Consider the following 27,488-nt stretch of genomic DNA (forward strand, 5'->3'; position numbering starts at 1 on the left):
TCTAACTTGATCATTATAGTGTACTACAAGGACCGCTTCCAACAAAGGCACAAGATGTTGACATCCCCGATCTCGACTTCTCATCAGGTTGTACGATGACTTTGAAGGTTGCTTGTGTTGGCACAACCGAAAAACTAGATATATGGAATACATTCCCTTCAGCGATTAAATGACGTAGTTTATCGACCACGTCGTTTAAAATAGTTACATGAATTGCGTCACTCTATTATATCTAAACACAAATTATACCGAATGCACTAAAATTCTTAAAGAAAGTTTATTAGAATATTGCATATAATTTTAAAAGTATTTGAACCGATATTTATTTATCAATCAACAATAATTCTAGGCAGAAGATATGTTTAGGATTCCTCAGATTTCAGAAATCACATACCCTAACAATACGAACTTTAATCTTAATATTTTTGTTGTCCTTTGTGATACTTGAAATAGGAGCATATCGCGGTTCTATCACGTTTGACATTCGTGTAATTATAGATTTTTTTTAATTTACCTTTTTTTTCTTTTGTAATGAGACGAAATTCGTACTAATGCCAACCATTCAAATAAAGACACGTCAATCTAAGCAGTGACGTTGCATCATTTGAATGGGGACTCCGGTCCACAAGTGGAACTTCTCCAAATTTTGCTATTGAACCTTAATTTGCGTGAGCTCTTCAGCTAAAACAACACATGACATCTACGTATATGTCATTTGGTTATCACGTATTTGTTATTTTTATGAAAAAAAACATAATTTAAATTTTTCATAAAAATAATAGATACGTGGCTGCCACATATCATTTCGGTTAAAAATCTGAGTTGACTGCTGACGTGTCAGTTATAATATCATTTTGATACCTTTTGACTATTATAATCGTCAAAGTGGCCTAATCGAGATAAAATTTAAAATTGAGTGATTTTATTGAGATAAATTGAAGTTGAGTGACCATTTTTAGATAAAAATGTAAGTGAAGTGACAAATGGTGCATTTAACCCTGCCTTAGCTCTAGCTCTTCCCTCCCTCTCCTTCCGATAGCCACAACAACCATAACTATCCAACCACTGCATCCTCCTCTCGCCGTCGTTTTGCTATTACAATGGCCGATCTTCGGCTCGTATCGCTTCTCTCTCATTGGCAATGCTAGCTCAATTCCTTCTAAATTCGGTGGTGAACTCGCCTCCTCCCGCCGTCGATTTTCCTTCTGACCTCGCCTTGCCGTCATTCTCTGGTGAAGTCGCCGTTCTGTGGTCAGCTTCGTTCTGAGCATGTAAGCTTAAATTTCTCTTTCTATTTTTTTAGATGGTTTCTTCAATTGCAACTTTTGTTATCTTTATGATGAAGATTTAGAGACTGCACTTATAATACTCACTGTTGAGCTGAACGATTGTGCTAATGGAAAATTGGATGGTCTTAACCTCAATAAGGATGGATGTTTGGCATTTATTGTAATATTTATGAATTGGTAGGCTACTGTTTTGTTCTAACAAGTCAATTTAATAAGTTCAAAATTTTCAATACAAACAATCTGGAGACTGTAGGTCAAGTTTGTCATCGATATTGTAGTTATATCCTGATTTTCAGCAAGGGATTCTATCTCATATTTGTTAAGGAAGATTAAATAATGGAAGGGGAGCTGAAAATATTTAACCTCCGAATCGGTGGTGTTCGGTGGAACTTAACCTTTGAAATTCCTTCCCTTCAATTAACCTTCGATTAACTTTCATTCATCTTCCAAGTAAGGTTACTTAATTAACCTCTCTTAACCTCAAAACAAGCATACATGACTCGGGACTGCTTGGATGGGGGTTAAGGAAGATTAAAGGCTTAATACCTTTGCAACCCTCTCAACTTGTCCTTTTTTTTTTTCATTTTGACCCCTCAACTTAGATGACAACCTATTAGGCGCCTCAACTCAACAAATGTAACCCTTCGTGCCCCTCTACTTACCTACATGCATAGTTGTTCGAATCTTACGATTCTCGATTCGAATCTTACGATTCTCGATTCGAATCTTACGATTAGATTCAATATAGCTTTATTTCGAGTCGAATCTATAGGCGAATCTAAATTATAATAGAATCTTACGATGCTCATTCGAATCATACGATTCTATTCGATTCAGCTCTATTTTGAGTCGGATCTTCATCTCCATTCATCAAAAACTTAAACAACACTAACTACTAAACGCACTCTTTTCTAGTCTGATTGTTATTTATTAAGTTATCAACTAAAACTAGCTTCATTCCATCGTTAACAAGTTGACAACAAGGAAAAAAAACAGTCAGAAAATCAAACTCTTCGTCTCTACTAAGTTTTTAAACAGAATTGGGATTGCATTTACATTGGATTTGAATTTTAAGTACTTTGGTTGATATGGTTTCTTTTTTTTTTTTTACATTGAAATTGCATTTCTAGACTAATATTTGATAATATTTTGACTTCAACAACAACAACAACAACAACAAAGCCTTAGTCCCGAAATGATTCGGGGTCGGCTAACATGAACCATCATATAAAACCGTGAAAATCAAGTCGTGTCAGCGACACAGATTCGCTCCCTCCACTCCGTCCTATCCACTACCATATTTTCCTCAATTCCCAATAAACTCATATCACTCTCGATCACCCTCCTCCAAGTTTGCTTAGGTCTTCCCCTACCCCTCACCACTACATCCCTTTGCCACTCTTCGGTTCTCCTAACCGGCGCATCAAGCGCTCTACGTCTCACATGGCCAAACCACCTTAGTCGGTTTTCTCTCATTTTATTCTCAATAGATGTAACCCTTACTTTTGTCCTAATTATTTCATTACGCACCCGGTCCTTTCTCGTGTGACCACACATCCATCTCAACATACGCATCTCCGCCACCGACATCTTATGGATGTGGCAGTGTTTCACTGTCCAACACTCCGTACCATATAACAATGCTGGTCTAATTGCCGTCCGGTAGAATTTTCCCTTCAATCTATTAGGCATGCCGGGATCACAAAGGAAACCCGTAGCACTCTTCCACTTCGACCAACCAGCTTTAATCCTATGGGCAACATCTCCATCTACTTCTCCATCCGTTTGGATAATAGATCCTAAATACCGGAAGCAATCCGAGGCCTGAACAACTCTCCCATCTAGGGTGATTGTCCCTGCCTCCCTACTCCTACGGCCGCTAAACTTACACTCCAAATATTCTGTCTTACTTCGACTCAACTTAAAGCCTCTAGATTCTAGAGTTTGCCTCCATAGTTCCAACTTCATCTCCACTCCTTCTTTCGTCTCATCAACCAACACAATATCATCTGCAAACAGCATGCACCATGGTATACCATCTTGAAGTGAACTTGTTAGTTCATCCATAACGATGGCAAAAAGAAATGGGCTTAGTGCGGAACCTTGATGCACTCCAATCGTAATAGGAAACTCTTCAGTTTTCCCAACACTAGTACGTACACTCGTGCATACTCCCTCATACATGTCCTTTATGATGTCAATATATTTCCGCGAAATGCCTTTCCTTATCAAGGCCCACCAAAGTACTTCCCTTGGTACCTTATCATATGCTTTCTCCAAGTCAATGAAAACCATATGCAAGTCTTTCTTCTTATTTCGATAGTGCTCCATTAATTGTCTCATTAGATGGATGGCTTCCATAGTTGATCTTCCCGGCATAAAGCCAAACTGGTTTTCCGAGATCTTCACCGTCCTCCTTAGCCTTTGTTCAATCACTCGCTCCCAAAGTTTCATAGTGTGACTCATTAATTTGATTCCCCGATAGTTGGCACAATCTTGGACATCGCCTTTGTTCTTATACAAAGGGATTAAGGTACTTTTCCTCCATTCTGATGGCATCTTATTGTTTCTCCAAATTTTGTTGAAGAACGTCGTCAACCATTCGATTCCTCTTTCTCCCAAACATCTCCAAATCTCAATAGGGATGCCATCAGGTCCTACTGCTTTCTTCAACTTCATCTTACTTAATGCCATTTTGACTTCACCCTTTTGAATTCTCCGCAGGCATTCATGATTTATCATATCGTGATGGATACTTATATCTCCAACATCTTGTTGGCGATCTCCATTAAATAAGTCATCAAAATAGGACCTCCATCGTTCCTTGATATCCTTATCTCCAACTAGGACTTTCTGGTCCACATCCTTCACACATTTAACTTTTCCGAGATCTCGCGTCTTCCTATCTCTCATCCGAGCAATTCTATATATGTCTCTTTCCCCTTCTTTCGTATCCAATCTTGTATACAGATCCCGATTCACCTTTGCTCTAGCATCTCGTATGACCTTCTTTACATGGTAAATATTCTATTTTTATAATATTATGAATTTGAACCGAATCTTACGATTCGGTTCGATTCACGAATCACGATTCACAAAATAGGATTTCGATTCACGAGTCGAATCTCGATTTGACAACTATGCCTACATGGCATTGATTAGCCTCCTCAACTCAACTCACAAAAATGTAACGCTTCATGCCCCTTGGGTTTATGTCTGTTTCAAAGCAATGAATGAAGGGTTCACATTATTCTATTAGCTCCCTTAACTCACAAAATGTAACACCTCATGCCCCTTAGGTTTATGTCTGTTTCAAAGCAATGAATGAAAGGTTCACATCATGATGCATAAGGTGTATTGGAATGGATGCAGAAGGTGTCTTGGATGGTGTACTCAATGCCATATAGACACATAAGGGGCATGAAGTGTTACATTTGTTGAGTTAAGGGAGCTAATAGGTTGTCCCCTAAGTTGTGGTGGCAAAGTGAAAAAAAAGGAAAAGTTGAGGGGGTTGCGAAGGTATTAAGCCACGATTAAATAATGGAAGTTGAGATGAGGTGAAAATACGTAACCTTCAAATCCCACTGATTTGGTGGGACTTAAAATGGAGTTTTTTTTAACCTCCAATTAACCTTTGAAATCCCTCCCTTCCAATTTACCTTCCTCTTCCAAGCAATGTTACTTAATTAACCTCCCTTTAATTAACCTCTCATAACCTCAAAACAAGTAGACATCTCCTGAGACAGAGGATGTTTCATGGACTTGCTTTTCTTGTTTTTTTTTTATTTGTTCCTTTGTAATTAGGCAACAATGGTGCCTTTTTTTATTCATAATTAAAAATGATAATAGGGAGTGCTTATAAGAAGGAATTATTAGTATAGCTTTTATGTCAATGTTGATCTATTAATTTTTTTTGATGAACAGTATTCCATGACTTGCATACATGGAAAGAAGATCCCTGAGTGTAAAACCATTGACTTCAAACAGAAGGTATGCTGGTGATTTCTTTTCCTCTAATTGTTAAGCCATTTTGTTCTTCTTTCCTTGAAAGCCTGGCCAAGCAACTTTCCAATATGTGAAGGCCATGGCTTTTTCTAGTTAATTTTTTCCTTATTTTTGGCATGTGTTGTATGCTACTCCCTCCATTCTCAAATAAGTGTCGTTTTAGAATTTTCACACAAATTAAGAAACACAATTAATATGCACTTAAATTAATAAATTTATATGGATTAACTAAATAAAAATTCTCTCTCCTATAACGATTGGAGAAGAAACTTTGAAAGCTTAAAAAACACATAAATCAAGACAAAATTTAAATGCTTAGACCAAAAAACTAATTTTATTGAAAAACGAAAACGACACTTAAAAAAGAACAAAAACAATTATCTAAAACGACACCTATTTGAGAATGGAGGGAGTATGATGCATGGAAACTCATCATGACATGCGTTTTACCATTTTCGGTAGATGTGGAAAACGGGAACTGATATGAAACATTTCTGGGCACGTTTCCGTAATTACCTAAAATATGATACGCGTCTCTCAGTTTTTAAGCGGTTTCCTCTGTCTATTTCGACTAAAATTCTAGAAATTCAAACTTTCTATTTTGCAATTCCTATTCACTCTAAGATTAGTAAAATTGAAACTTCCTATTTGACTGATAATTCTTCCATTGTATCCTTCAATTTAAAGAACTTACCTATATTTCTTTCTCCTATAATTCTTATCTCTTGAATCTCGATTGAGCTTGGACTTTCATCTTGTTCTTCGTTATTGTTTTTCTTTAAATATATGGCCTAAACCATACGGAGCCCCCTAATGTTGTCCATTTTGGTCACTTTACCCCCGAACTTAAGGGACGACCCATTATCCACTCCAACTCCCTAAAAGTGACATAATACGCCCCTTATTTTCTTTAATCGGAGAAAATTTTGATCAATCGCCTTTTGGTTGATTTCTCATATGCAATGTGGCTTTTACCTTCAAAATTTTTACCCCTTAGAGCATATTTTGCAATAACCTCTCTAAACTCGTACACACTTTGAAATACCATCCCAAAAGACCACATTGCAAATTTTTATAAAAAGAAAATCCACAATGCATATGGGAAGTTAACCGAAAGGCGAGTGGTCCTCACGGGTCAACATCTTCTCTTATTGAGGAAAAATAAGGGACGGGTTATGTCACCTTCAGGGAGTTGGGATAGCTAATGGGTTGTCCCTTAAGTTCGGGGGGCAAAGTGACCAAAATGTACAACTTTAGGGGGCTTAGTATGGTTTAGGCCTAAATATATCATTATATTTTTAGTAGGCATAAGACTCATATTGGCCCTTAAACTACATCTTGAAAATCAAGTGGGTCCTCAAACTACTAAAATGGTCAATCAAGCTCTTAAACTATTAGACTTCAACAATTCACCCCTCTTACCGACACTGTTCTAACAATGTTAAATCATGAAGTAAAGACTCATCTAGAAAAATTGAATCAACATTCAACAACCTTTTCCACTAGTCACCCATCAGAGTAAAAATCATAAAAAAAGAACGGGTCTATTTTTCCTTTCTAGTTAGATTTAGTAACTCAACGTAATCTTTATTAGCATCATTTACAGAAGCATAATCTTCATCGATGTCTTCATCAACATTGCTGTAAACAAAGGCCTAACTCACCCCAAAAGGTACCTCAAAGGGTGAGGATTGCCTCACATATTTAAGGAGCCATATGGCTTCCTCATTTAGCAATGTGGGATGTCTAACACGCCCCCTCACGCCCAATTCATTTGGTGCGTGACGCTAATATTAGCGGGAGCCCCAACATTGAACCATGACTCTGATACCATGTAAACAAAGGCCTAACTCACCCCAAAAGGTACCTCAAAGGGTGAGGATTGCCTCACATAATTAAGGAGCCATATGGCTTCCTCATTTAGCAATGTGGGATGTCTAACAATTGCTATGTTGGGTTTTTAAGTTTTATATTAGAATACTTATTAATGAAAACAAGGAGTTGTCTCTAACTTTTTAAGAAAAAAACGCATAACTCATTTAAGGAAGAATGATAAATTGCATAGTTACCTGTTTAACTTTCATGTTAACATCGTTAGATCACTGTTGGTGAGAGGGAGTGGATTGCTGATTTCTAAATAGATTAAGGGCTTGATTGGTGATTTTAGCAATTTGGGGACTCAATTGATTCTTAAGGTATAGTTTAAGGGTCCATATGAGCTTTAAGCCTTTTTAATATTTATAAATATGCTCCTATATTTTTAATATTTCCACTTTTCCCCACGTTTCCATTTCCTAAGTTTGTTAGAAATTACGTTTCTTGGTGTCTGTTTCCGTTTCCGTATTTTTCAGTTTCTGTTTTGTGCAACATAGGTTTTATGATTTGATATATTTATCTCCGATTTGCTTTTATACTGGTTCTTTTTGGTTGATGGGAAAGCTTGCAAAAGGCAGCTAGCTTTTGAACTGTTTAGAATGCAACTTTAAGTTAATTAATTTGATATTTTACAGCCTTGAGCTTTGGTACAACAGATCTATGGTTCTTTTGACATGGAATTTGATAAATGAAGTCTCTATTGACAAATCTTGCTATCTGGTTATTGTTTGATTGATTGAACTTTTCCCTCTCCTTGTTCTTTATTTTATGAATGCTTTAATCTTGTTGGCAGTTGGATACTGATATTTGAACTTAGGTCTTAGAATAACTAGTTAATTAGAAATTATTTTCAGCTCTTTTCTGAAAAATGACTTGCATACAGCATACTGAAACTTTCTTATTGTTATGGCTGCTGAAACCTGACTCGTTGTTTGGCCCTTTTAATACTGGGATTGAATCCTGCCATATTTGACTAGTTCAGCAACAAAAAGAGCTTGAGATGAGTCAGTATTGTTATAAACCATTATTGACCAGACAAATTTTAAACATAAATTTCAGCAGGAGGAAATGAAAAAGGATAACAGGGAAACCAAACATAAGATTAAGTTTATCTAGTTTTCAAGGAAACATTGTAGATTAAGTAACATGCAATATTCCTGTCTGCTTGTGGCATGTAGCTGTGATTCTTTTGCTGATCATTTTGTTATCCAGTAAGCTTTTTAGGTTCTAGTTATAACCAATTCAATAAACATATGTAAGTGACATATGGGGTTTAGTTGATTAAACAGTAAAAACTGCACAAGAGCGTATCTGGTTGATTCAAGACATTATCTGCAAGTTCCTAAATAATTCAATGTCTAAGCATACCTGCAGATATTCAATGGAAGGTAACAGATTTTAATCGTTGCATAAGTAATTCTATTATTAATTAAGGCTTAATACATCTGTTACCCTGTACTTGGCCCAAAACTTCAACCGTCCCCCTGAACTTTCAAAAGTTCCAAATGACCCCTATTATTGTCCAATTGTATTCAATAACGCCCTATTCTTGTCCATTTATATTCAAATAACTCCCTATTCTTGTCCAAATTGTATTCAATAACCCCCTATTCTTGTCTAATTGCATTCAATAACCCCAAAACTTCAATTGCCCCGTGAACTTTCAAAAGTTTCTATTTATTTGTCTATTTGGCAAGGTGGAGCATGTGTCCATTTTCTGCATCCAACAAATTCTATTGAAAAATAGGGGGTTATTGAATGTAATTAGACAAGAATAGGAGGTCATTTGGAACTTTTGATAGATTAAGGGAATAGTTGAAGTTTTGGGACAAGTATGGGGGGCAACAGATGTATTGGGCCATTAATTAAGCTTACCTACTTGCAAACTCAAGAAGTATCAACTAGACTCTCACGGCTATTAAAACAGTATGTCAAAGATGATAATGATTAGTATATTTTGAGAGGGAAAATGAAGTTCATGTGGTTGATATTAATACTAAAGACTGCATGATGCCCTAAGACATACATTAAGTGCAAAAATGATTTCCAAAATAAATAAAGTTAGAAAGAGCAACAATTCCCAACTAACTGCTGACCACCTGATCTCAATATAAAAATGATCAAATATCTCCATGTCCTCCAGGGTTGTAAGATAACTAAAGCCCATTCAATCTTAGGTTTTCTATTACTCTTGTTCTACTAAAGATATGAGATGCAGGAAGAGGCAAATTATGGTGTTTTTGGTAGTGATATATAGCATATCATGTCTTTTTTATTTAGGCTTAATACATAAATAAACCCTTAAAACTTGACAAGTTTCTTCCCTTGGCACTCCTAAACTTTCACATGGACCTATCACACACCTATACTTGGCTAAATTGAACCTCAATCACACTCAATTGATTTGGCATACTTAATAGCTGATGTGGCAGGAGACTGTTGCACACAAAATATCAAGCACGTGAGTTCCTCTTTTTTGCTTATTACAGTAACAATCTACTTTCATTATTACCAATTGACCTTCTTCTTCTTCTCCACTAATCCCGTTCTTCCTCTTCTTCATTAATTGCTCACAAATCCTTCTCTGATTCTAGTTCAACCAATTCCATCCCTGACTTGGTTATTCCAAATTTGTTTTCTTTCTTCTCTACCACAAGCAATTCCGGTTCTACGGATATGAGAACACCAACTCGAGAAAAAAAAGGCTAAAAGGGAGTATAACGAAATGGTGGGGGATTGGCAGATTTTGTGAAGAAGAGGGATAAGAGAGTGATTGATATGATGATTAAGAAGCATGCAGAGATGGAGAAGAAGAAGATAGAAGAGAGGGAGAGAAAGAAGAAGTTGGAGAGAGAGAGAGAGAGAGAGAGAATGGCGAAAGCCAAAGCTTATGAAGAGCTTGAGTGGGCAAGAGTGAATGACCAGTAAGTGGAGGAGGTGAGGAAGATGGGTTTTTTTGATGCTTTAAGCTCAGTTTAATTGTCATTTTTAATAATCCCCGTTTCAAAGCGTCTGTCTCTGTTGATGGAATCTCCTTCGATTCTATTTCTCCTTCAAAATCTTCTAAACAATCCCAAAATGGCGTTGCTGAGATCGCGCTTCTTCTCTTCAATTGTTCTTCTCATGCTCCTATGTTCTTCTTCACAGTTGTAATTGATGAACATTCTTCAGAATTTGCGTTGCTGTCAATTGCTGATAATCATAATCCATTAGACAATGAGGAAGATGGGATCTTTGATGCCGAGTGAAGTGACGAGGTCAAAGAATTTGGTGTGGGAGATCCGTGTGTGGAGCTCACGCACAACAATATAAATATTATACTGCAATTTAGTGTCCATGAGGTTTAATTTAGTAAAGTATAGGTGTGTAATAGGTCTATGTGAAAGTTCAGGGTGCCAAGGAAAAAACTTGTCAAGTTTGAGGGTGCATTTATGTATTAAGCCTTCTATTTACAATGTTTCTTGTGAAGATGGAATTTCTTAAACTTTTTTGGTTTCAACTTACTGTATCTTCAGCTGATGGCAACTATAATGACGTTCCCTGAGCATTCAAGAAGAGTGCAGCTTCCATCTAGAGGGTGCCTTAGAACTGGAGCTGTGGTTGTAAGCTTTACAACACGAACACGCTTTCATAAGGCTGCTCATGTCTTCGGTCCAAAACTCTATTCTCAGTGTTCTTATGTCTGTGTGGCTGAACCATTTTGGGACAACAATTTCAGGTAAGTAGCCATAGCTTGGCGATTTTTTATGCTCATGGTTATTTGATGCTAATATAATATGCACTGTGTTTTGAGACCCTTATGTGGTTTGATCTATCCATTAAGAGACATAGATATAATGAATTGGTTTGGAGCATATTGTGGGGAAAGATAAATTTACAACTGTTCAATATCAGTTCTGTACTTCAATGCTTTATGCTTGTGGGAAATTTCTGATATTTTATATTGTTAACGTACTGATTTATACTCGTAATTGCCTGTCACATGTGGGTGCATATAACTTTTGAGATGCACATAGGTATCTAATGAACTAAAGATCCAAAAATCCACAACTCATTTATACATGTGATAAACTGTCATGAAATCAGTTGAACTTAAGCTGATAGTTAAAGGGCCAATTCATATTAATGTATGACACACCCCCGCACACGAATGCTCAATGGGCTTGAAGCTGCACAATACAGGCCCATATTACCATGTCGTGAAATTTAATCAACACATGAGGTTGTCAGGATTCGACCTACCTTGATCACATGGTCAAATAGGCTCTGATAACATGTCATGGAACCAATTGAACTAAAAGTTTAAACTGATAGTTAAAGGGCCAATACATATTAATATCTGACATAAACTAATTGTTTATGGTAAGTTTTAGAGTATGCTTGATAAGGTGAATGTGAACATTAAATTTTATTCTTCGGCAAAGCAGCTTCAATATTTAGAGTTTTTTTCATGAACTTTTCAAACTAAATGAACTATTAAAGCAGTTTATTTAACATGTTCCTTGAAGTTAGGGGGTGGCAATTTCGGCTGTAGTGTTATTTTATCTATATATTTCATATGATATAAATGCAAGAGACATGATAATCATGTCAATGTGTCGTGTCAGCCGAGTTATCTCTATGAATCGTATTATCGTGTTAAATTTTTCCGCCCTACATGAAATTATTCAGAGTTCTCTTGTGAATTGTGCAGGAGGCTTACCTGGAAAATTAGGAGTAACGTAGATAGTGGAGAGTTGGATCCTTCTCCATCAAATAGCAGTAATGGAAGAACACGATTGGTAAGGGCCATCCAAGATTTGCAGAGCAAGATAGTTGGAAGAATTAAAGAATTAAGGAAAAATCTTCCTCTAAAGTTGCTATTTTTCTTGGTGGGATTTTATTGTGCAACTGCCTTTTCAACTGTTATAGGTCAAACAGGTGATTGGGATATCCTATCTGCTGCCTTGGCTGTGGCAGTGGTAGAGGGGATAGGAGCACTCATGTATAGGGCTACTTTACCCTTGTTCAACAGAATTAGGAGCCTTATCACCATGTTTAATTATTGGAAAGCTGGGCTTTCTCTTGGTCTTTTTTTGGATTCATTCAAGTATGAAATGAACTTCACTAATCCTTTTTGTTTTGAAATGAATCCATTCTCTTTGTTTTTATGAATCTGATCAATATAAGCATGATGTTCATATGTATTACAGGTCATTACTTAATTTAGCTGTTGGCTGATTCTTTTTATCTGGACCTCTTTGTCTGCAGTTTTTTGGTGCCAGATTTGCATTGAAAGGTACTCCCTCCGTTCGGTTCCATAATATCTGTCATTTTTATTGTTTTCACTAGGATTAAGGAACAGTCAATTTGTCTTGAATTTAGAAAAAAATAGAAAGGTTTAGACTAAATTATCTTTGTTTTAGAAAAAATCAAAATTATTTAATGCATAAACTTCAATCTGATTGGCTCTAAGCAATGAATTTATTAGATTTTCTAAATCGCAAGACACTTTCACAATCCTAAGTTAAGGGTAAGCTTGAAAAAAGAACATTGAATTATATTAAAAGTCTAATAGCGACAAATAAATGGAATTTAGATTTTGATAAAAAGTGACAAATATTATGGAACGGAGGGAGTAGCATTTTGCTGCACAACTATTCTTCTTAACAACGTGAACCAATTAACTTGAATTAAAGTCTCAGTCCTCAAAATGGTGGGTTTAATATAAGCGATCATACGTGTCTTTGGTTCAACTTCATGATTTAAAGAAATGCATCATATCAGCTTGTTAAGTTCATAGTTTTTAAAGGCGCGCCTCACTCAAGGCTCAAGGTAGTGAGCCTTGATTGCACAAAATGAGGCGCTGTTTAAAAGGTTCTCACCTTGTGCTCCTCGCCTGGGTCTCGAAGCCTGAATCAAGGCACGCTTCAGCATAGTTGTGAAAGGCGATTGCCTTGCCTCAGGCGACCCAACCGATCCTTCCAGTGCCTCTTGCACTGGAAGGCGGTGAACCTACAAGAGGCGGCCGCCTGACCTCCTCAGGCAAGAGGCGGTCGCCTCTTGAAGTCAAGGCGCTAGGTCAGTAAAAGTAATTGAAAATAAAAATAAAAATAAAATTAAGTTTTTCTTTCGGATAGAAAATATAAGTTCAGGTTTTTAAAGATACTGTATATCTCAAGAAGAGAACGTCAGCTACAAAAGAACACTCATCCACACCCAACGGCAACTTTCATCCACAGTACACCGAAGAAACTACCACCAAGCCTCTGCAATTGCCAGCGTTCGGCCAACCACCAAGCAACTACCACTGACGGCACTACAAGGTATGTACTTTTCTGCTCTTCATCCTTACCGATGCATTACTTTTATGCTGCCCATTTTTTGGTAGATAATTAATTCCGGTTATCATGTTATGTTATCTATATGTTCCATATGATTATATCTGATGTAAAATTCAAGAAACATGATAATTATGTCAAACATGTCATGCCAACCGAGTTATCTCTATGAATCGTATTATCATGTCAGACTGTCTTTTCAACTGTTATAGGTCAAACAGGTGATTGGGATATCCTATCTACTGCCTTGGCTGTGGCAGTGGTAGAGGGGATAGGAGCACTCATGTATAGGGCTACTTTGCCCTTATCCAACAGAATTAGGAGCCTTATCACCATGTTTAATTATTGGAAAGCTGGTCTTTCTCTTGGTCTTTTTTTGGATTCATTCAAGTATGAAATGGGTGATATTCGAAATGAATCCATTCTCGTTGTTTTTATGAATCTGATCAATATTAGCATATATGTGTTCATATTTATTACAGGTCATTACTTAATGGTAAATAATTTAGGATAAATTCAAGAAAAAACCCGGTGTGGTTACACTTTTTTGTCAACTGCATGTCTCTGGTTTTTTCAAGTGTAACCACAAGGGTTTTTTTTGGAATTTACCCAATAATTTATTAGTCTCTATATTTTCACTTAACACACTGGTTAATCTTCGTATTTTAATAATATACTGTTTTACTTAACTTTTATTCTATTTAATAATTTAGTCTCTCAAATATTTGAATTATTAAACAGTTTGGTCCATCTATAAGGAACTAAACAGTTAAATAGAATAAAAGTTAAGAACTATACAATATATTATTAAAATGTGGGAACTTTACTGTGTGTAAGGTAAAAAGACTAATAAATTATTTACCCTTACTTAATTTAGCTGTCGGCTGATTCTTTTTTATCTCGACCTCTTTGTCTGGGGCTATTGCTGCAAGATTTGCCTTGAAAGGTACTCTCTCCGTTCCATAATGTTCGTCACTTTTGTTGTTTTCACTAGGATTAAGGAGCAATTAATTTATTTTGAATTTAGAAAAAAATCGAATGGTTTAGGCCCCTTTTGTTTGCTGGAAAATATTGTGCTTTGGAAAAAACTTCTTGTTGGAAAATAAAATGTTTTTTTGGTGTTTGGCTACAACACCAAAAAAACAAGAACTGATGGGGTGGTTACTATTTTTAAAAGTGGCGGGTGGCTACTATTTTTAAAAATGGAGTAGGGTTTTAAAAGGTTTAGGGAAATGTTTTACTCTTTTAAAAAAAGATAACATCATGTATTTTTCTGTTGACTAATAAAAAAAATTCCATTGACTTATTTTCTTAAACAAAGAAACACTTGAAAAACAGGGAAATGTTTTTCTCCACAATATTTTCTCCAAAAAAAAACTGAGCATTAGACTAAATTATCTTTATTTTAGAAAAACTAAAAATTATATAATGGGTAAACCTAAATCTCATTGTCTCTAGACAAAGAATTTAGTACATTTTTTAAATCCCAAGACATTTCCATAATCCTAAGTTAAGGGTAAGCTTGAAAAAAAAAAGGAAAAGTACGAAAAAAAATGTACGTGGTTTGCTCAATTTGAAAACAGATGTCAGTGGTTTAAAAGTTTATAAATGAAGGTTTGTGGTATGTTTTATTTACAAAACAAAGTATTACAATTACACAATTACGTTCTAATTACAACCAAAGACATTTTTATCTTAAAAAATTATTCTTACATATCAGTAAAACACAACCCCTCCCAAAAAAAAACAACTTTCTAAATCGAAACAATAAATAATATGGTGGAATTTTACATTTTTTACAAATTTGACAGTTTATGAACTAAATTGATAATTAAATTCATTTATAAAGTTTCAATTTGATTTTAGTATCTATATTTTGTCAAGATATAAATGTAATTGAAAAAAAATTAATTGCAAACTTTTAAACCACGGACCTCTATTTGCAAATAAGACAAACCACGAACATTTTTTTCATACTTTGCCCAAAAAAATAACATTCAATTATATTAAAAGTAAATAAATGTAGTTTAGATTTTGATTGAAAGTGACAAATATTATGGAAAAGAGAGAGTACCATTTTGATGTACAACCATTCTCTTTTAATATCGTGAACCAATTAACTTGAATGAAAGTCTCAGTCCTCAAAATGGTGGGTTTAATATAAGTGATCATAGGTGTTGTTGCTTCGGCTTCATGATTTAGAGAAATGCATCATATTAAAGGCTGAGCCTTAATTGCACAAAGCGAGGTGCTGTTTAAAAGGGTCTCGCCTTGTGCGCCTCATCTGAGTCTCGAAGCCTGAATCAGGGCACGCCTCAGTATATATTGTTTTCACCAGGTATTTTTTTTACACAAATTTTTATTGTTTTGTGTAAAAGAAACGGTTGATTCATCTCAACCACTAATCTATTTTAAATAAGATGAATTTTAACTCTTGATCTAAATAAAAATATGACGTGACACAACTAAATATAAAAAGATCAGAGAGAGATTAAGAGTTCTCGCGAAGAAGAGTCTTCTCCATTCAAATAGATTCTGCGGCAGTAAGTATACGTTAATGTCTCCTCCTGTTTTGTGTGTTTTTTTTTATTGCCAATGAATGAGTACTAGTTCAGTAGCATTAGTTAATGTCTTCTCCATTCAGTAGCATTAGTTACGTACTTAGGTTAAGACGTTAAGTATATGTTAGTATTTTATGAACTTAACTTGGTATTTTTTTCATTTATGCTATTTTTATATGGTTTTGTTTTGTTTTTGTAGTCATAGAATTGTTTTTTGGTTTATTTTTAAATGGGAGTATATATATAGAATTGTCACTTTCTATTGTTAGTGTCCAACAAACTGAGATCATGATAGAATTTCTCCATAATACAATTAGGACTCTAAATCGAACTGAGCTTTGGCCTGCCCATGCTCGACTCTTCAGAAAATTGACGAACTCGAGCTCAATATTTTGTTCGTGAGCTTATTCACGAGCAGCTCGTTAATTCAATTCAAGAACTTCGTCTGAGAACTAACTCATTAATTATATTGATAAAAAAATTATTTAATACAAAACTACATAGTTTTGAAATCTCCAAAACTAAAAGTTACACATAACAATGTTGTTATTTCTCCTTTATAGAAATATTTATCATTAAATCATAATTGAACCAAAGATTGCTCATGAGCGTGTTCATGAATATTATAATCGAGTTTCCGCATGAGTTTGTTCATGAACCTATAATTAAGTCCGCTCATGAGCTTTCGACCCGAGCTTCGTTGTGCTCAAGCTCAGCTCTTTTGTAAATCGAATCGAATACGATCGAGCTTTTATTGAGCCGAACATCGAATTGTCATGAACAGTTCGACTCATTTACAGCCCTAAATACGATGGACTGATAAAACTAAGTAAAAGTTAATGCAATATTCATGAATTTATAGATAGAGTGTTATAATAATTATTACAAACCAAACAAGATAATACATATAAATATTCCCTAATTAGATAATACATCTAATAGAGAAAATGTGTTTGTTTATGCAGATAAAGATGTAGCCATAACCATGGCTACCTAGCTGTGAAGATAAACCAGAAAAGGATTAAAATATCTCCTCCTCAGGTTTGTCTAATCAGTTCTTGAATTAGTAGATTCTAAGTACCTAAAATTGAGCTCTAAGTTTGAAAAAAACAATAGCTCAATTTCATGATTAGTACCCTAATAATCAAATTATGCAAGTTAATAAAGAATTAATGCCTTAATTTCCAATTAAGGGAGCAAAAAAAAAAAAAACTCGGGCATGGGCGTTCCTTGCCCAATGAGTGTATCAGTAGTGTTCACATGGACCCTGAATGTATTCTCTCACCCTATTCCTGTAAGGTGAGATTCATGAATGCGAGTTTCAGTTGTTTACTGTTTTCCCATTCTTAATCTTACCATAATTAAGAATTTCCTTTTCTTGGAAATTGATTAGTTATGGAATTTCTCTGATTGATTGATGAGCCGATTACTGCACTGACAGGACCAGACCGGAGTGGACTGATGACGGTTTAAGAGCTCTGGTGAATGGGTCTGGTTCTCCATATGGTACTGAGAGTATCAGCTGCCATGATCAAGTAATTAGATTACTCAATGAGGAAGAAAATCTGTTGTCTCGAACCACTGTCTCTTTCTCTGTCACTCTCACAAAAAGTAGTCCCGACCACACAAGAAAAAGTTAACATTTGTGAGAGGGACATGAAAAGGGACAGATATTTGGGACAACAGATTTTTCTCCGCTCAAATACTGCTTATTGTCTGAGCAGGGTAATAGGGCTGCAAAGCAGTAGCAGCAGCGGCTGGAGCAGTACTTGCACCTGTATTAATTAATTGATTAATTAATATATATTCAAGGGTAAATTCTAAAAAAAATTATGGTTACACTTTAATCAATTGAATGTCTGATTTTTTTTTTGTTTAAATGGGTATTGAGGTTTTCTTGTTTTGCTAAAAACAATGGTCTTTTAGATTGACACTGTTAAAACAACCGTTGACGACCTCAAAATTGAAAAATTTCAAGAATTAATGATATTTTAAGAAACTTTAGTCTTTCAACTTTTTAATTTTGAAGTAATCTAGGTATTGTTTGGTGAAAAAAGAGAAAATGAATGTTTAGAGCAAAAAAGATTCGTAAAGGATGATTTTGAAAATAAAATTTTTGTTTCATAGTAAATGTAGTACTAAACAACTTTAATTCTTAGAATTTTTCATTTTGAGGTCGTCAACGGTCATTTTTATAGTGTCAAACTAAAACATCTTCATCTTTAGCAAAACGAAAACCCTAGTTCTTGTTTGGACAAAAAAAACCCCACAGGTATGCAATTGACAAAAAATGTAACGGCAGTTTTTTTTTTGGAATTTACCGTATATTCAATCAACTAATTATGTAGTTAAATGCACCATTGATCACTGGACTTTAATACTTCTTTCGAAATGGTCACTCAAATTCGATTTGTCTCAATAAAATTATTCAATTTTGAATTTTGTTTCAATAAAGTCACTCTTGCGACTTTAAGTGCAAAAAGACACCAAAAAAGTGACGTGGTTTCTACGTCAGCATTAGTCAACTTTCATCGCTGATCGAAATGACACTTGACTGACACCTAGCTGACACATGGCTATCACTTAGTTGACCGAAACGACACGCGTTGTTTCGGTCAGTTAGATGACAATCATGTGTCGTTTTGATTAGCTAGGTGATAGCCATGTGTCGTTTCGATCAGCGGTTAAAGTTGATTACTGCTGACATAGAAGCCGCGTCACTTTTCTGGTGTCAATTTGCTCTTAAAGTTACGAGAGTGATTTTTTTGAGATAAAATTTAAAGTTGAATGATTTTATTGAAACAAATCAATTTGCTCTTAAAGTTACCAGAGTAATTTTTTTGAGATAAAATTTAAAGTTGAATGATTTTATTGAAACAAATTAAAGTTGAATAATCATTTTGATGCAACCATAACAGTTGAGTGACCAATCGTCCATTTTAACCATTAATTATGTGTAATTAATGTAGTAGAGATAGATAATTAATGACCTGGTGGTTGTGAGAAAGGGATAGGAGTATAGTGAGCAGATGAAGGAATGATGGGATAGTGAAAATATTGTTGAGGATATTGAAAATCCAATCCCATATTTCCATATTGAAAGTAAGGATAGTAACTCGAATTTGAATTACCCACTGCTCCATAAACTACATAAGGACTATTTGTTCCTCCACATGCTCCATAGTAGCTCTACAAAACCAACAATATTTATATTTTCGTAATTCGTGGTAAAATTGTGTTATCTCATATATATTTTCTATATAGTTATATATGATATAAATATTAAAAAAATAATTTTCGTGTCAATTGTGTCTATGTAGATAATATTTGTTTCGATCCCTAGTAGAGTAAAAAAACGTTTTGACCTTAGTTGTGGCAAAAAAAGACAAAACCTTTCATTTGGTGGGAGGTGCAATTAACACCCAACATATGAAGATAGAGGGGTCTGTTCACAGGTTCAGTTACCTGTTACCCGCCCAGTCCCATGTTCCATGGATTGGGTTTGGACAAAAAAAAAAGAAAGTATTCTTAGCGGTCCAATCTTGACTATATTTTGGACGGATTTGGAATTTATAAAAATAGCATGGACGATCCAGTCCGGTCTGCCTATTAATATTAATTAATAAATTTGTGTATTGATATTTATTTTTAATTATAAATTTTATTTTTTATTAATTAAAATTAGAGAAAATTACATTAAAAATCAGATTTCAACCTTTATAAAAAATATTTTTATATTTTATTTAAATCCTAATATATCAGAATATCATAAGTTTATTTTTACTTTTTGTCAAATTTTCAGTTATTCATTTATAAAAAAAAATAGTCTTTTAAAAAACCAACAGATATGATGTTAAAATAAATTTGTTTGACACCAAAATATACTTGTAAATTATTCCCCACTATTATGTAATTTACCTTTAAAATTACACATATATTCTTATATGGGTTGGGTTTGAGATTTTATTTTTGAGTCAGAACCTAGTCCGGTCGAAGCTCGTTTGAATTAACAGCGGACTGGATATGGGATGAACATTTTTAGATAAAATTCTGCTGGGCCTGATACAGTCCGGCCCATGAACAAGTCTAGAGGAGATAGACAGAAGCAGTTTCCAGTGTCATATTTTATGAGTTTTGTTACTTTAATCTAAAAATCACTCCAATTTGAAAATACTAATGCTACAATTTTATAAATTTTTTTACTTTTGAGCACTCAGTGAAAATTTAGATATTTTCACACATATATATATATATATATATATATATATATATATATATAAAAGTGATAAAACGAAAAAAAAAATCCCTTTTTCTGAGAGAAAACAAAAAGTATAGAAATATGAAACAAACCGTAGGATATGTGTAGTTTGGAGAGTACCTAAGAAAAATAAAAATCATAAATTAGCAAAGGAAAAGAGAGACTGACAGAAACATCAAATATATGCACACAAATTGCAAAAGAAAAACATGATTTAGCAGTCAATGGAATGAATATTTTATTTAGGGATAGCTAAAAACAATTTTTTACTTCCCACGTCTAAAATGTCTCTAATATTAGCAATTAAGAAAGATTTTTCATATTTTTTTATTTAATAGTAACATTAGAGATTATTATTTTTAAATTCGACGAAATATTTGAATTTTCTTTATCCAACTCGTATAAAATACAACATAATTTTTTAAGTTCTTTTTCCACATCTATCCATATAATCAATAAGTGATAAAATGATTTACATGATGAAATGTAAATGATAAATTTATGACTGGGAAGACAGATAGATGGTTAAATTTAGGGTAAATTTGTTCTTTTCTGCCAACTTAGGAGTAAAATTATACCATTTGTAAATGTTAAGATAAAAATTGCTATTTATGGTTAACATTGAGAGTATTTTATACCTTATATTTAATTTTAAACAATAGCCATTTTGGTATTAGGGCAAAATTAATAGGGTAAAGTAAAAAAAAAAATTGTACTTTCACATTTTGTCAAATATATACTTATGAATTTTTTTTTATCCAAATGGGAATTAAAGGTTTTTTTTTGTTGCGATCAAGTTTTTGGCTTTGCTAAAAATAAGGATCTCAAAATTAAAATGAGCGTTGACAACCTCAAAATTCAAAAATTCAAAAACTTGATGATATTCTAAAAGCTTTAATTCTTCAATTTTTTTCTTTAATTTTTTAATTTTGAGGTCATTAAGTGTTGTTTGGTGCGAAAAGAGAAATTAAATGTTTAGAGAGAGAAAGCTTCAAAAATGAAGATTTTGTAAAATAAAAAATTTAGTTACATAGTAAATATGCCACTAAACAATTTTAATTCTTAAAATTTTCCATTTTGATATCACTAACTTTCATTTTTATAGTGTTAAATTAAAATATAATTGTTTTTAGCAAAACAAAAACCTTAGTCCTTATTGAGAAAAAATAATTCCACACATACCTGTTTGACAAAATATAAAAGCACTCCTTTTTTTCTTCTTTTGAATGTACCGTAATTAATAGGGTATTCCTATCTACCATCCCAAATTACTTATCATCATTCCCATTTGGATAATTTTGTCCTTTTTATAATTTTTTTCAAAACTGATTTTTTTTTAGAGAATCAGCCAAAACTTGGTCTAGGCGGATGCCGCATCCGTCCATGCCATGGGCTGGACAGATGCGTGCAAAATCGTAAAATTTTTAGTGACAAAAAATACTAAATTGTTCAGTTTTTTTGTGACGAAAAATGCAAAATCGTCTTAAAAAATATGTATTATTTTCATGAGTTCTTTGATAAAAAAACGTAAATTTTAATGTTTCCGACTCGTAGTCATCCATTTCCGGGTTTGGATTGTCACATATCAATTATTTTTATAATTTCAATTATTGTTGTTCGGTTTTATGATTTTGGAAAGAGAATTTTCAGCTTTTGATCAAAATTATAAGAATGACAAAAAAAATCCAAATGGAAGTGGTGATAAGTAATTTGAGGGCGGTACATTAATAACATAAAGTATAATAGTGTGTATATATGTATATTTATTTATAATGAAGGGAGCATGTGACACTGTCACGTGACAGTGGTCAAACTTGTAAAGTATGACAGGCATCCCATGTCTGTATAAAATTGAATGATGATATAATATAAGCTTTTTAAGATATGAAAAAAAAGGTAGAATTATGAACTGTCACAGCACATGGGGAAAAAGAAGAAATAATTACCCATATGGAGGATTACAGGGAATTCCTTGTTGGATAGCATAATGTGAAACACTTGGATAACCTGTTCTTCCAACCCCACCTCCACCACCTGTCTTCATTACCTTATAGCTTCTCCCTCCTCCTATATTTATCACATACAATAATAATCAAAATTATTGTTCGTTTTTGGAGTGGTCGAGAATTCGAATCCTAATAATTTTATTTGTTAATATTGATGTAATTTCACACTTAATAACAATGATGGAGATAGAGATGCCAGAGGAGATATGCTCTCAGTCTCCGGAACTAGGGGTGAGCAGAACCGAACTAAAAACCCAAAGACCGAAAAAACCGAATCAAACTAGACCGAATTATATTTTGGTTTGGTTCGGTCCTAATTTTTAAACTAGTTTGGTTTTCGATTCGGTTCGGTTTGGTCCGGTCCAAAACCGAACAAAACCAACCGAAATATAATATGTACTACTCTTAATTTTAAGGTTTTAAATTAATTAAATATAGAAAAAAAAAATAATTAAACATGTTTTTTCTCTCTCAACTAATTATATATACAAAAGAAAAACTAATTATATGATTATTTTCTTTATATAATTGTTTAGTTAGTGAAGGTACAAGTAGTTGTAGGTTTTTAGTGCTTTATTTGGTCCAAACATGAACCAAACCGGACCGGACCGAAATAATTTGGTTCGGTCCAGACCAAACCGAATTATAATTTGGTTTGGTTTGGTCCTAAAAAATAGAAGTAATTTGGTTCGGTCCAATTTGGTTTGGTTCGGTTTTTGGACCGAACCGGACCATGCTCACCCCTATCCGGAACCACCATATCTCCAGAATTTCTAGGATAGTGACAAATCCAAAATTCATTGAGACGGTTTTTTTTATCATGATGGGTGTTTTTATATAAAATGAGGAAAAACAGACTAAGGTGGTTTGACCATGTAAGACGAATACTGAAGAGTGACAAAGAGATGTAATGGTGAGGGGTAGGGGAATATCTAAGCAAACTTGGAAGAGAGTGATCGAGAGTGATATGAGTTTAGTGGGGATTGAGGAAAATATGGTAGTGGATAGGACGGAGTGGAGGGAGAGAATTTATGTCACTGACACGACTTGATTTCATGGTTTTACATGATGATTCATGTTAGCCGACCCCGAATCATTTTGGAACTAAGACTTTGTTGTTGTTGGGTGTTTTTATATATAAAAAAATTAAAGCACCATTAACAGTTTTCATATAATTTTTAGCGACCAATGAGTGCTCAAACCCTTCAAAACTCTGTGGATTCGTCCAGGGTTTGGAGTACAAGATGACCGCTAAATCTATGTGCTGATAAAATGTAAAATGGGATAGAAAAAAAAATAGCTCACAAAGGTATAGTTAGATTTTATATCATGTAAAATAAAATAAAATAATATAAATAAGTGTAGATTTGACCCGTCAGTGAAGCAGTCATGTATTTGTCAATATATAGTAAAAAGTGCATGTGTTGTACACGTTTTAAACTTAGAAATCATTTGTGTACTCGGAATGTCTCGGAGATAATTATAAAAGTTAAAGAAAATACAAAAAAAAAAAACTTTATGGTTTCGTTAATTTGTAAGTAGATGAATATTTTTTTTACTAATAGTGTTGGAAAAAAAGAATTTAATACATCATCTAGTCAACATATCATGTCATAAAAAAAATCAATATTTTATTGTGTAATGTCAGTAAAGTTAACAAGTTAACGTGTCAGCCAGTCAAAGTGAAAGTCAATATGTTATGTCATCGTATATTAATACTCTTAGCCAAATTCTCATTGCTAAATTTCTAAAATACATGTTTTTTTTTAATTTACAAAAAAAACACATTTCTCTATTTAAAAATCGATTAAATCACGTGAATTTTATTTAGGGTAAATTTCAAATAAAACCCATGTGCTTTCACTAATTTTCAGATAAAGGCATGTGGTTTACTTTTTGTGAAAACGAGGACTGAGGTTTTCAACTTTATCAAAATAAGGACTTTTTCGATTGATACTATTAAAATCACCCTTAACGACTTCAGAAATGACATATTTTAAGAATTACTAATATTCTAAGCAACTTTAATTCTTCAACTTTTTTATTTCGAGATTGTTTAGATGATGTTTGGTAAAGAGAGAGAAAGTTAATGTTTAGAGAGAGAAAGTTCCAAAAAAGATGATTTTCTAAAATCGAAAATGTAATTCCATAGAAAATATGACATTGAACAACTTTAATTCTGGAAAATTTTCATTTTTAGGTCGTTAAAGATAGTTTTAATAGCATTATTAAAAGTTCGAAACCTCAATTCTCGTTTTGACAAAAAGTAAACCACAGTCCTTTATTTGAAAATTAGTGAAACCACAGAGGTTTTATTTGAAATTTACCCTTTTATTTATACTTTTCAGTAAAAGTTATTCTTTAACCCAACCTACATACTTAAATTTTAATTAAAATAGTTTGTTGATACTATTTGATTCCCAATTCAATTATCTATCAAATTCAATTGTTGTTTGTGCATACATTTTTTTTTACACATGTTCAATGTTTAATTTACATAAAATAAAAAATAAAATAGATACAAAGTGTTTAGTTGTTAATTAAAAAAATGGTTATAGTTTTTAAAAAAAAAACTGTTTATAGTTATTTTAGAATTAAAATAGTTAAAATCTGTGACAACAATTCAACTAAACAGACTCTATAGATATTAAAAAGTAAATGTAAAACTAAAATGAATACCTGAATACGTTATTTTAAAAATAATTTAGCTAGAAAACGATAATGGTGATGGAAAAGAAATGGAACGGACGTTAAATATTAAAAAATGGATGTAAAACTAAGAATCTCTCATTGATCATCATCTATCACTGGAAAACTATGTTCCACATAAACTAATGAAAATCAACACTAACTAGAAAACGATAATGGAAACGAAATGGAAAAGGAATGAAAACAAAACACCAAAACTAAGAATATCTCATGGACCATCATCTATCACTTGAAAACTATGTAAAACGGAAACTGAAACAGAAATGAACACTAAAAATGTTATTCCTAAAAAATTTTAGTTTGGAAATGATAATGGAAACCAAAAACAAACGAAACGCGACAATGAATGTAAAACTAATCATCATCTATCACTTGAAAACTATGTTGTACATAACTGAAACCGAAATGAACATCGAAAACATTATTTCTAAGAAAATTTAGTTAGAAAACAGTAACGGAAACCGAAAACAAAACGGAGACGGACACTGAATGTAAAACTAATCATCTTCTATATCACTTGAAAACTACGTTGTACATAAATAAAACAGAAATGAACACCAAAAACGTTATTTCTAAGAAAATTTAACTAGAAGACTATGTTGTAGGGAAACGGAAACGAAGACCGAAAAATGTTATTTCTAACAAAAATTAGAGAAACCTTAATGGAAATGGAAATAGAAACGGACACGCAACGCAGAATCGCTAAGTTTTTGTGCAACATAGCTAGGAAATGATAATGGAAACGAAAACAGCAATAGAAACGAACACGAAACACGAAAAAACAAACCTGGAAGCTGTGGAGAAGAAGGCATAGATCTCTGAACACCCAAAGAAGCAAGATTACAATTAGCTCTTCTTCCATCAATAACAGGTGCAGGATCTACACAAGCTTTCCTAGCTGCTTCCGCTTCCTTAAACGTAACCTAATTAATCAAAATCAAAATTAATCACATCTTAATCAGATCTATCTATAATTAAACAAGAGATTAAGATTAATTAAGAAAAACACTTACGAATCCGTAACCCTTAGATCTTCCGGTGATCTTATCGATGATTACAACAGCTTCTAAGATCTCTCCGAATTGCTGAAAGTACTTTTTCATAGTGTCTTTTTGAGTCTCCCAAGCTAATCCTCCAACGAACACTTTTGTGTATGTTGTGTCTCCGAATCCCATGTTCATCGTTCTGGTAATTAGAGAGAGAAAATTGGGAGGAGAGAGAGAGAGAGAATTCAGAGGAAGAAGAAAGAAAAGTTTACATATAAAAGAGAGGAGGAAGAGGGTATGTATGTGAATGAGATTATAGCTACGTAAAGTTGGGGTAAATTACATTGATGGTGACTCGAGTTTACTTGTTTTTACGGTATGACTGTTAAATTTCAAAATGTAATGTAAAAGTCGTTGGATTTATATTTTCTAATAGGAATATGGTGCGAAAATACCACAAACGTTTACATTTAGGACCAATTTTATCTTTAAAAAGTTGTGCAATTTTACTTTTAAAGTTGTCCGCCAAAAACAATTTTAAAATTAGGTCAAATTGAGAAATAATTCACCAAAATGTCTGCCTAGTTATGAATTTTATCATTTACACTTCACATGTGCGTCATTTTATCACTCATTAGTGACAAATCACGAATATATGATTAGACGTGAAAAAAAATATGTCTTTTGTATGAGCTAGATAAAAAAATTCAAATATTTTTACCAAATTTATAAAATATTGATCTTTATTTCTATTATTAAATCACAAAAATATGGTTTTTTTGTTTGTTAGAACCAACTGATATGAAATTAATGCAGAATAAGGAACAAAATATTTGTGTTTTATAATAATGTCTGAAATTTGATCTAATTTGCCAATATTATGGGTAAAATTACCTTTGGTTGCCAACATTAGGTATAAAATTGCAACATCTTAGACGTTAAATGTAAAATTGCTCCTGACAATAAACGTTCGGACTATTTTTGTACCTTATCTCTTAAATTTTAAAACGGAATATAAAAGTTGCTCAATTTTACATTTTATAATATTATATACTAAACTCTAATTAACGCTTCAACATAACTGTTAACGCCTTCAAAATGGATTGTCTAAGTATTAAAGTTGGGGTAAATTACACTCATGGCCACTGAACTTTACTCATTTTCACGACATGATCATTAAATTTCAAAACTTAATGTAAAATTCATCTAATTTTGTATTTTTTTTTAAAATTATGGCCATTAACCTTAAATTAATGCCTTAAAATGATCGTTGATGATCTTAAAATAGAATATTTCAAGAATTTATGATATTTTAAACAACTTTAATTCTTTAATTTTTTCGTTTTGAGATCATTTAGATGTTGTTTGGTTAGGAGAGAGAAAGTGAATTTTTAAGGTGGTTTTAGAAAATTAAAAATAAGTTTAGTAAATGTCATTCTAAACAACTTTAATTCTTGAATATTTCCATTTTGAGGTCGT

General features: G+C 33.3%; 2 protein-coding genes across 3 annotated transcripts; one reads left to right on the top strand and one right to left on the bottom strand.

Moving 5' to 3' along the window:
* The first annotated feature begins 987 nt into the window (after positions 1 to 987).
* On the top strand, positions 988 to 17,092 carry LOC136229230 (uncharacterized). 2 transcript variants are annotated; one of them, XM_066017871.1, is made up of 7 exons: positions 988 to 1,271; positions 5,214 to 5,279; positions 10,685 to 10,887; positions 11,863 to 11,950; positions 12,420 to 12,447; positions 13,391 to 13,474; positions 17,016 to 17,092. In XM_066017871.1, exons 2-7 carry the CDS (start codon positions 5,220 to 5,222, stop codon positions 17,045 to 17,047), a joined length of 495 nt encoding a protein of 164 aa, XP_065873943.1. In that variant the 5' UTR covers positions 988 to 1,271; positions 5,214 to 5,219; the 3' UTR covers positions 17,048 to 17,092. The 2 variants fall into 2 exon arrangements, 1 of the variants encoding a protein (XP_065873943.1); XR_010689016.1 differs by having other exon boundaries at positions 11,863 to 12,258; positions 12,362 to 13,474; positions 17,016 to 17,077.
* On the bottom strand, positions 16,887 to 26,275 carry LOC136229229 (probable RNA-binding protein ARP1). Its single transcript, XM_066017870.1, has 6 exons — positions 26,037 to 26,275; positions 25,811 to 25,946; positions 22,255 to 22,375; positions 20,401 to 20,428; positions 19,041 to 19,239; positions 16,887 to 17,825 (listed from the first exon to the last, which is right to left on the bottom strand). The coding sequence occupies exons 1-6, from the start codon at positions 26,202 to 26,204 to the stop codon at positions 17,749 to 17,751; spliced, it is 729 nt and encodes a 242-aa protein (XP_065873942.1). The 5' UTR covers positions 26,205 to 26,275; the 3' UTR covers positions 16,887 to 17,748.
* Positions 26,276 to 27,488: the final 1,213 nt, after the last annotated feature.

The sequence above is a fragment of the Euphorbia lathyris genome, chromosome 5 (genome assembly GCF_963576675.1).
Source record: "Euphorbia lathyris chromosome 5, ddEupLath1.1, whole genome shotgun sequence".
Classification (NCBI taxonomy): domain Eukaryota; kingdom Viridiplantae; phylum Streptophyta; class Magnoliopsida; order Malpighiales; family Euphorbiaceae; genus Euphorbia; species Euphorbia lathyris.

Coding starts and splice junctions, on each gene's coding strand:
- LOC136229229 (XM_066017870.1), bottom strand. CDS start 26,204: ATGAACATGGGATTCGGAGACACAACATACACAAAAGTGTTCGTTGGA. Junction 22,376..25,810: donor TTCTTCTCCACAGCTTCCAG/GTTTGTTTTTTC, acceptor TGATAAATATAG/GAGGAGGGAGAAGCTATAAG. Junction 17,826..19,040: donor CCCTTTCTCACAACCACCAG/GTCATTAATTAT, acceptor TAATTAATACAG/GTGCAAGTACTGCTCCAGCC.
- LOC136229230 (XM_066017871.1), top strand. CDS start 5,220: ATGACTTGCATACATGGAAAGAAGATCCCTGAGTGTAAAACCATTGAC. Junction 5,280..10,684: donor CCATTGACTTCAAACAGAAG/GTATGCTGGTGA, acceptor CTGTATCTTCAG/CTGATGGCAACTATAATGAC. Junction 10,888..11,862: donor TTTTGGGACAACAATTTCAG/GTAAGTAGCCAT, acceptor TGAATTGTGCAG/GAGGCTTACCTGGAAAATTA.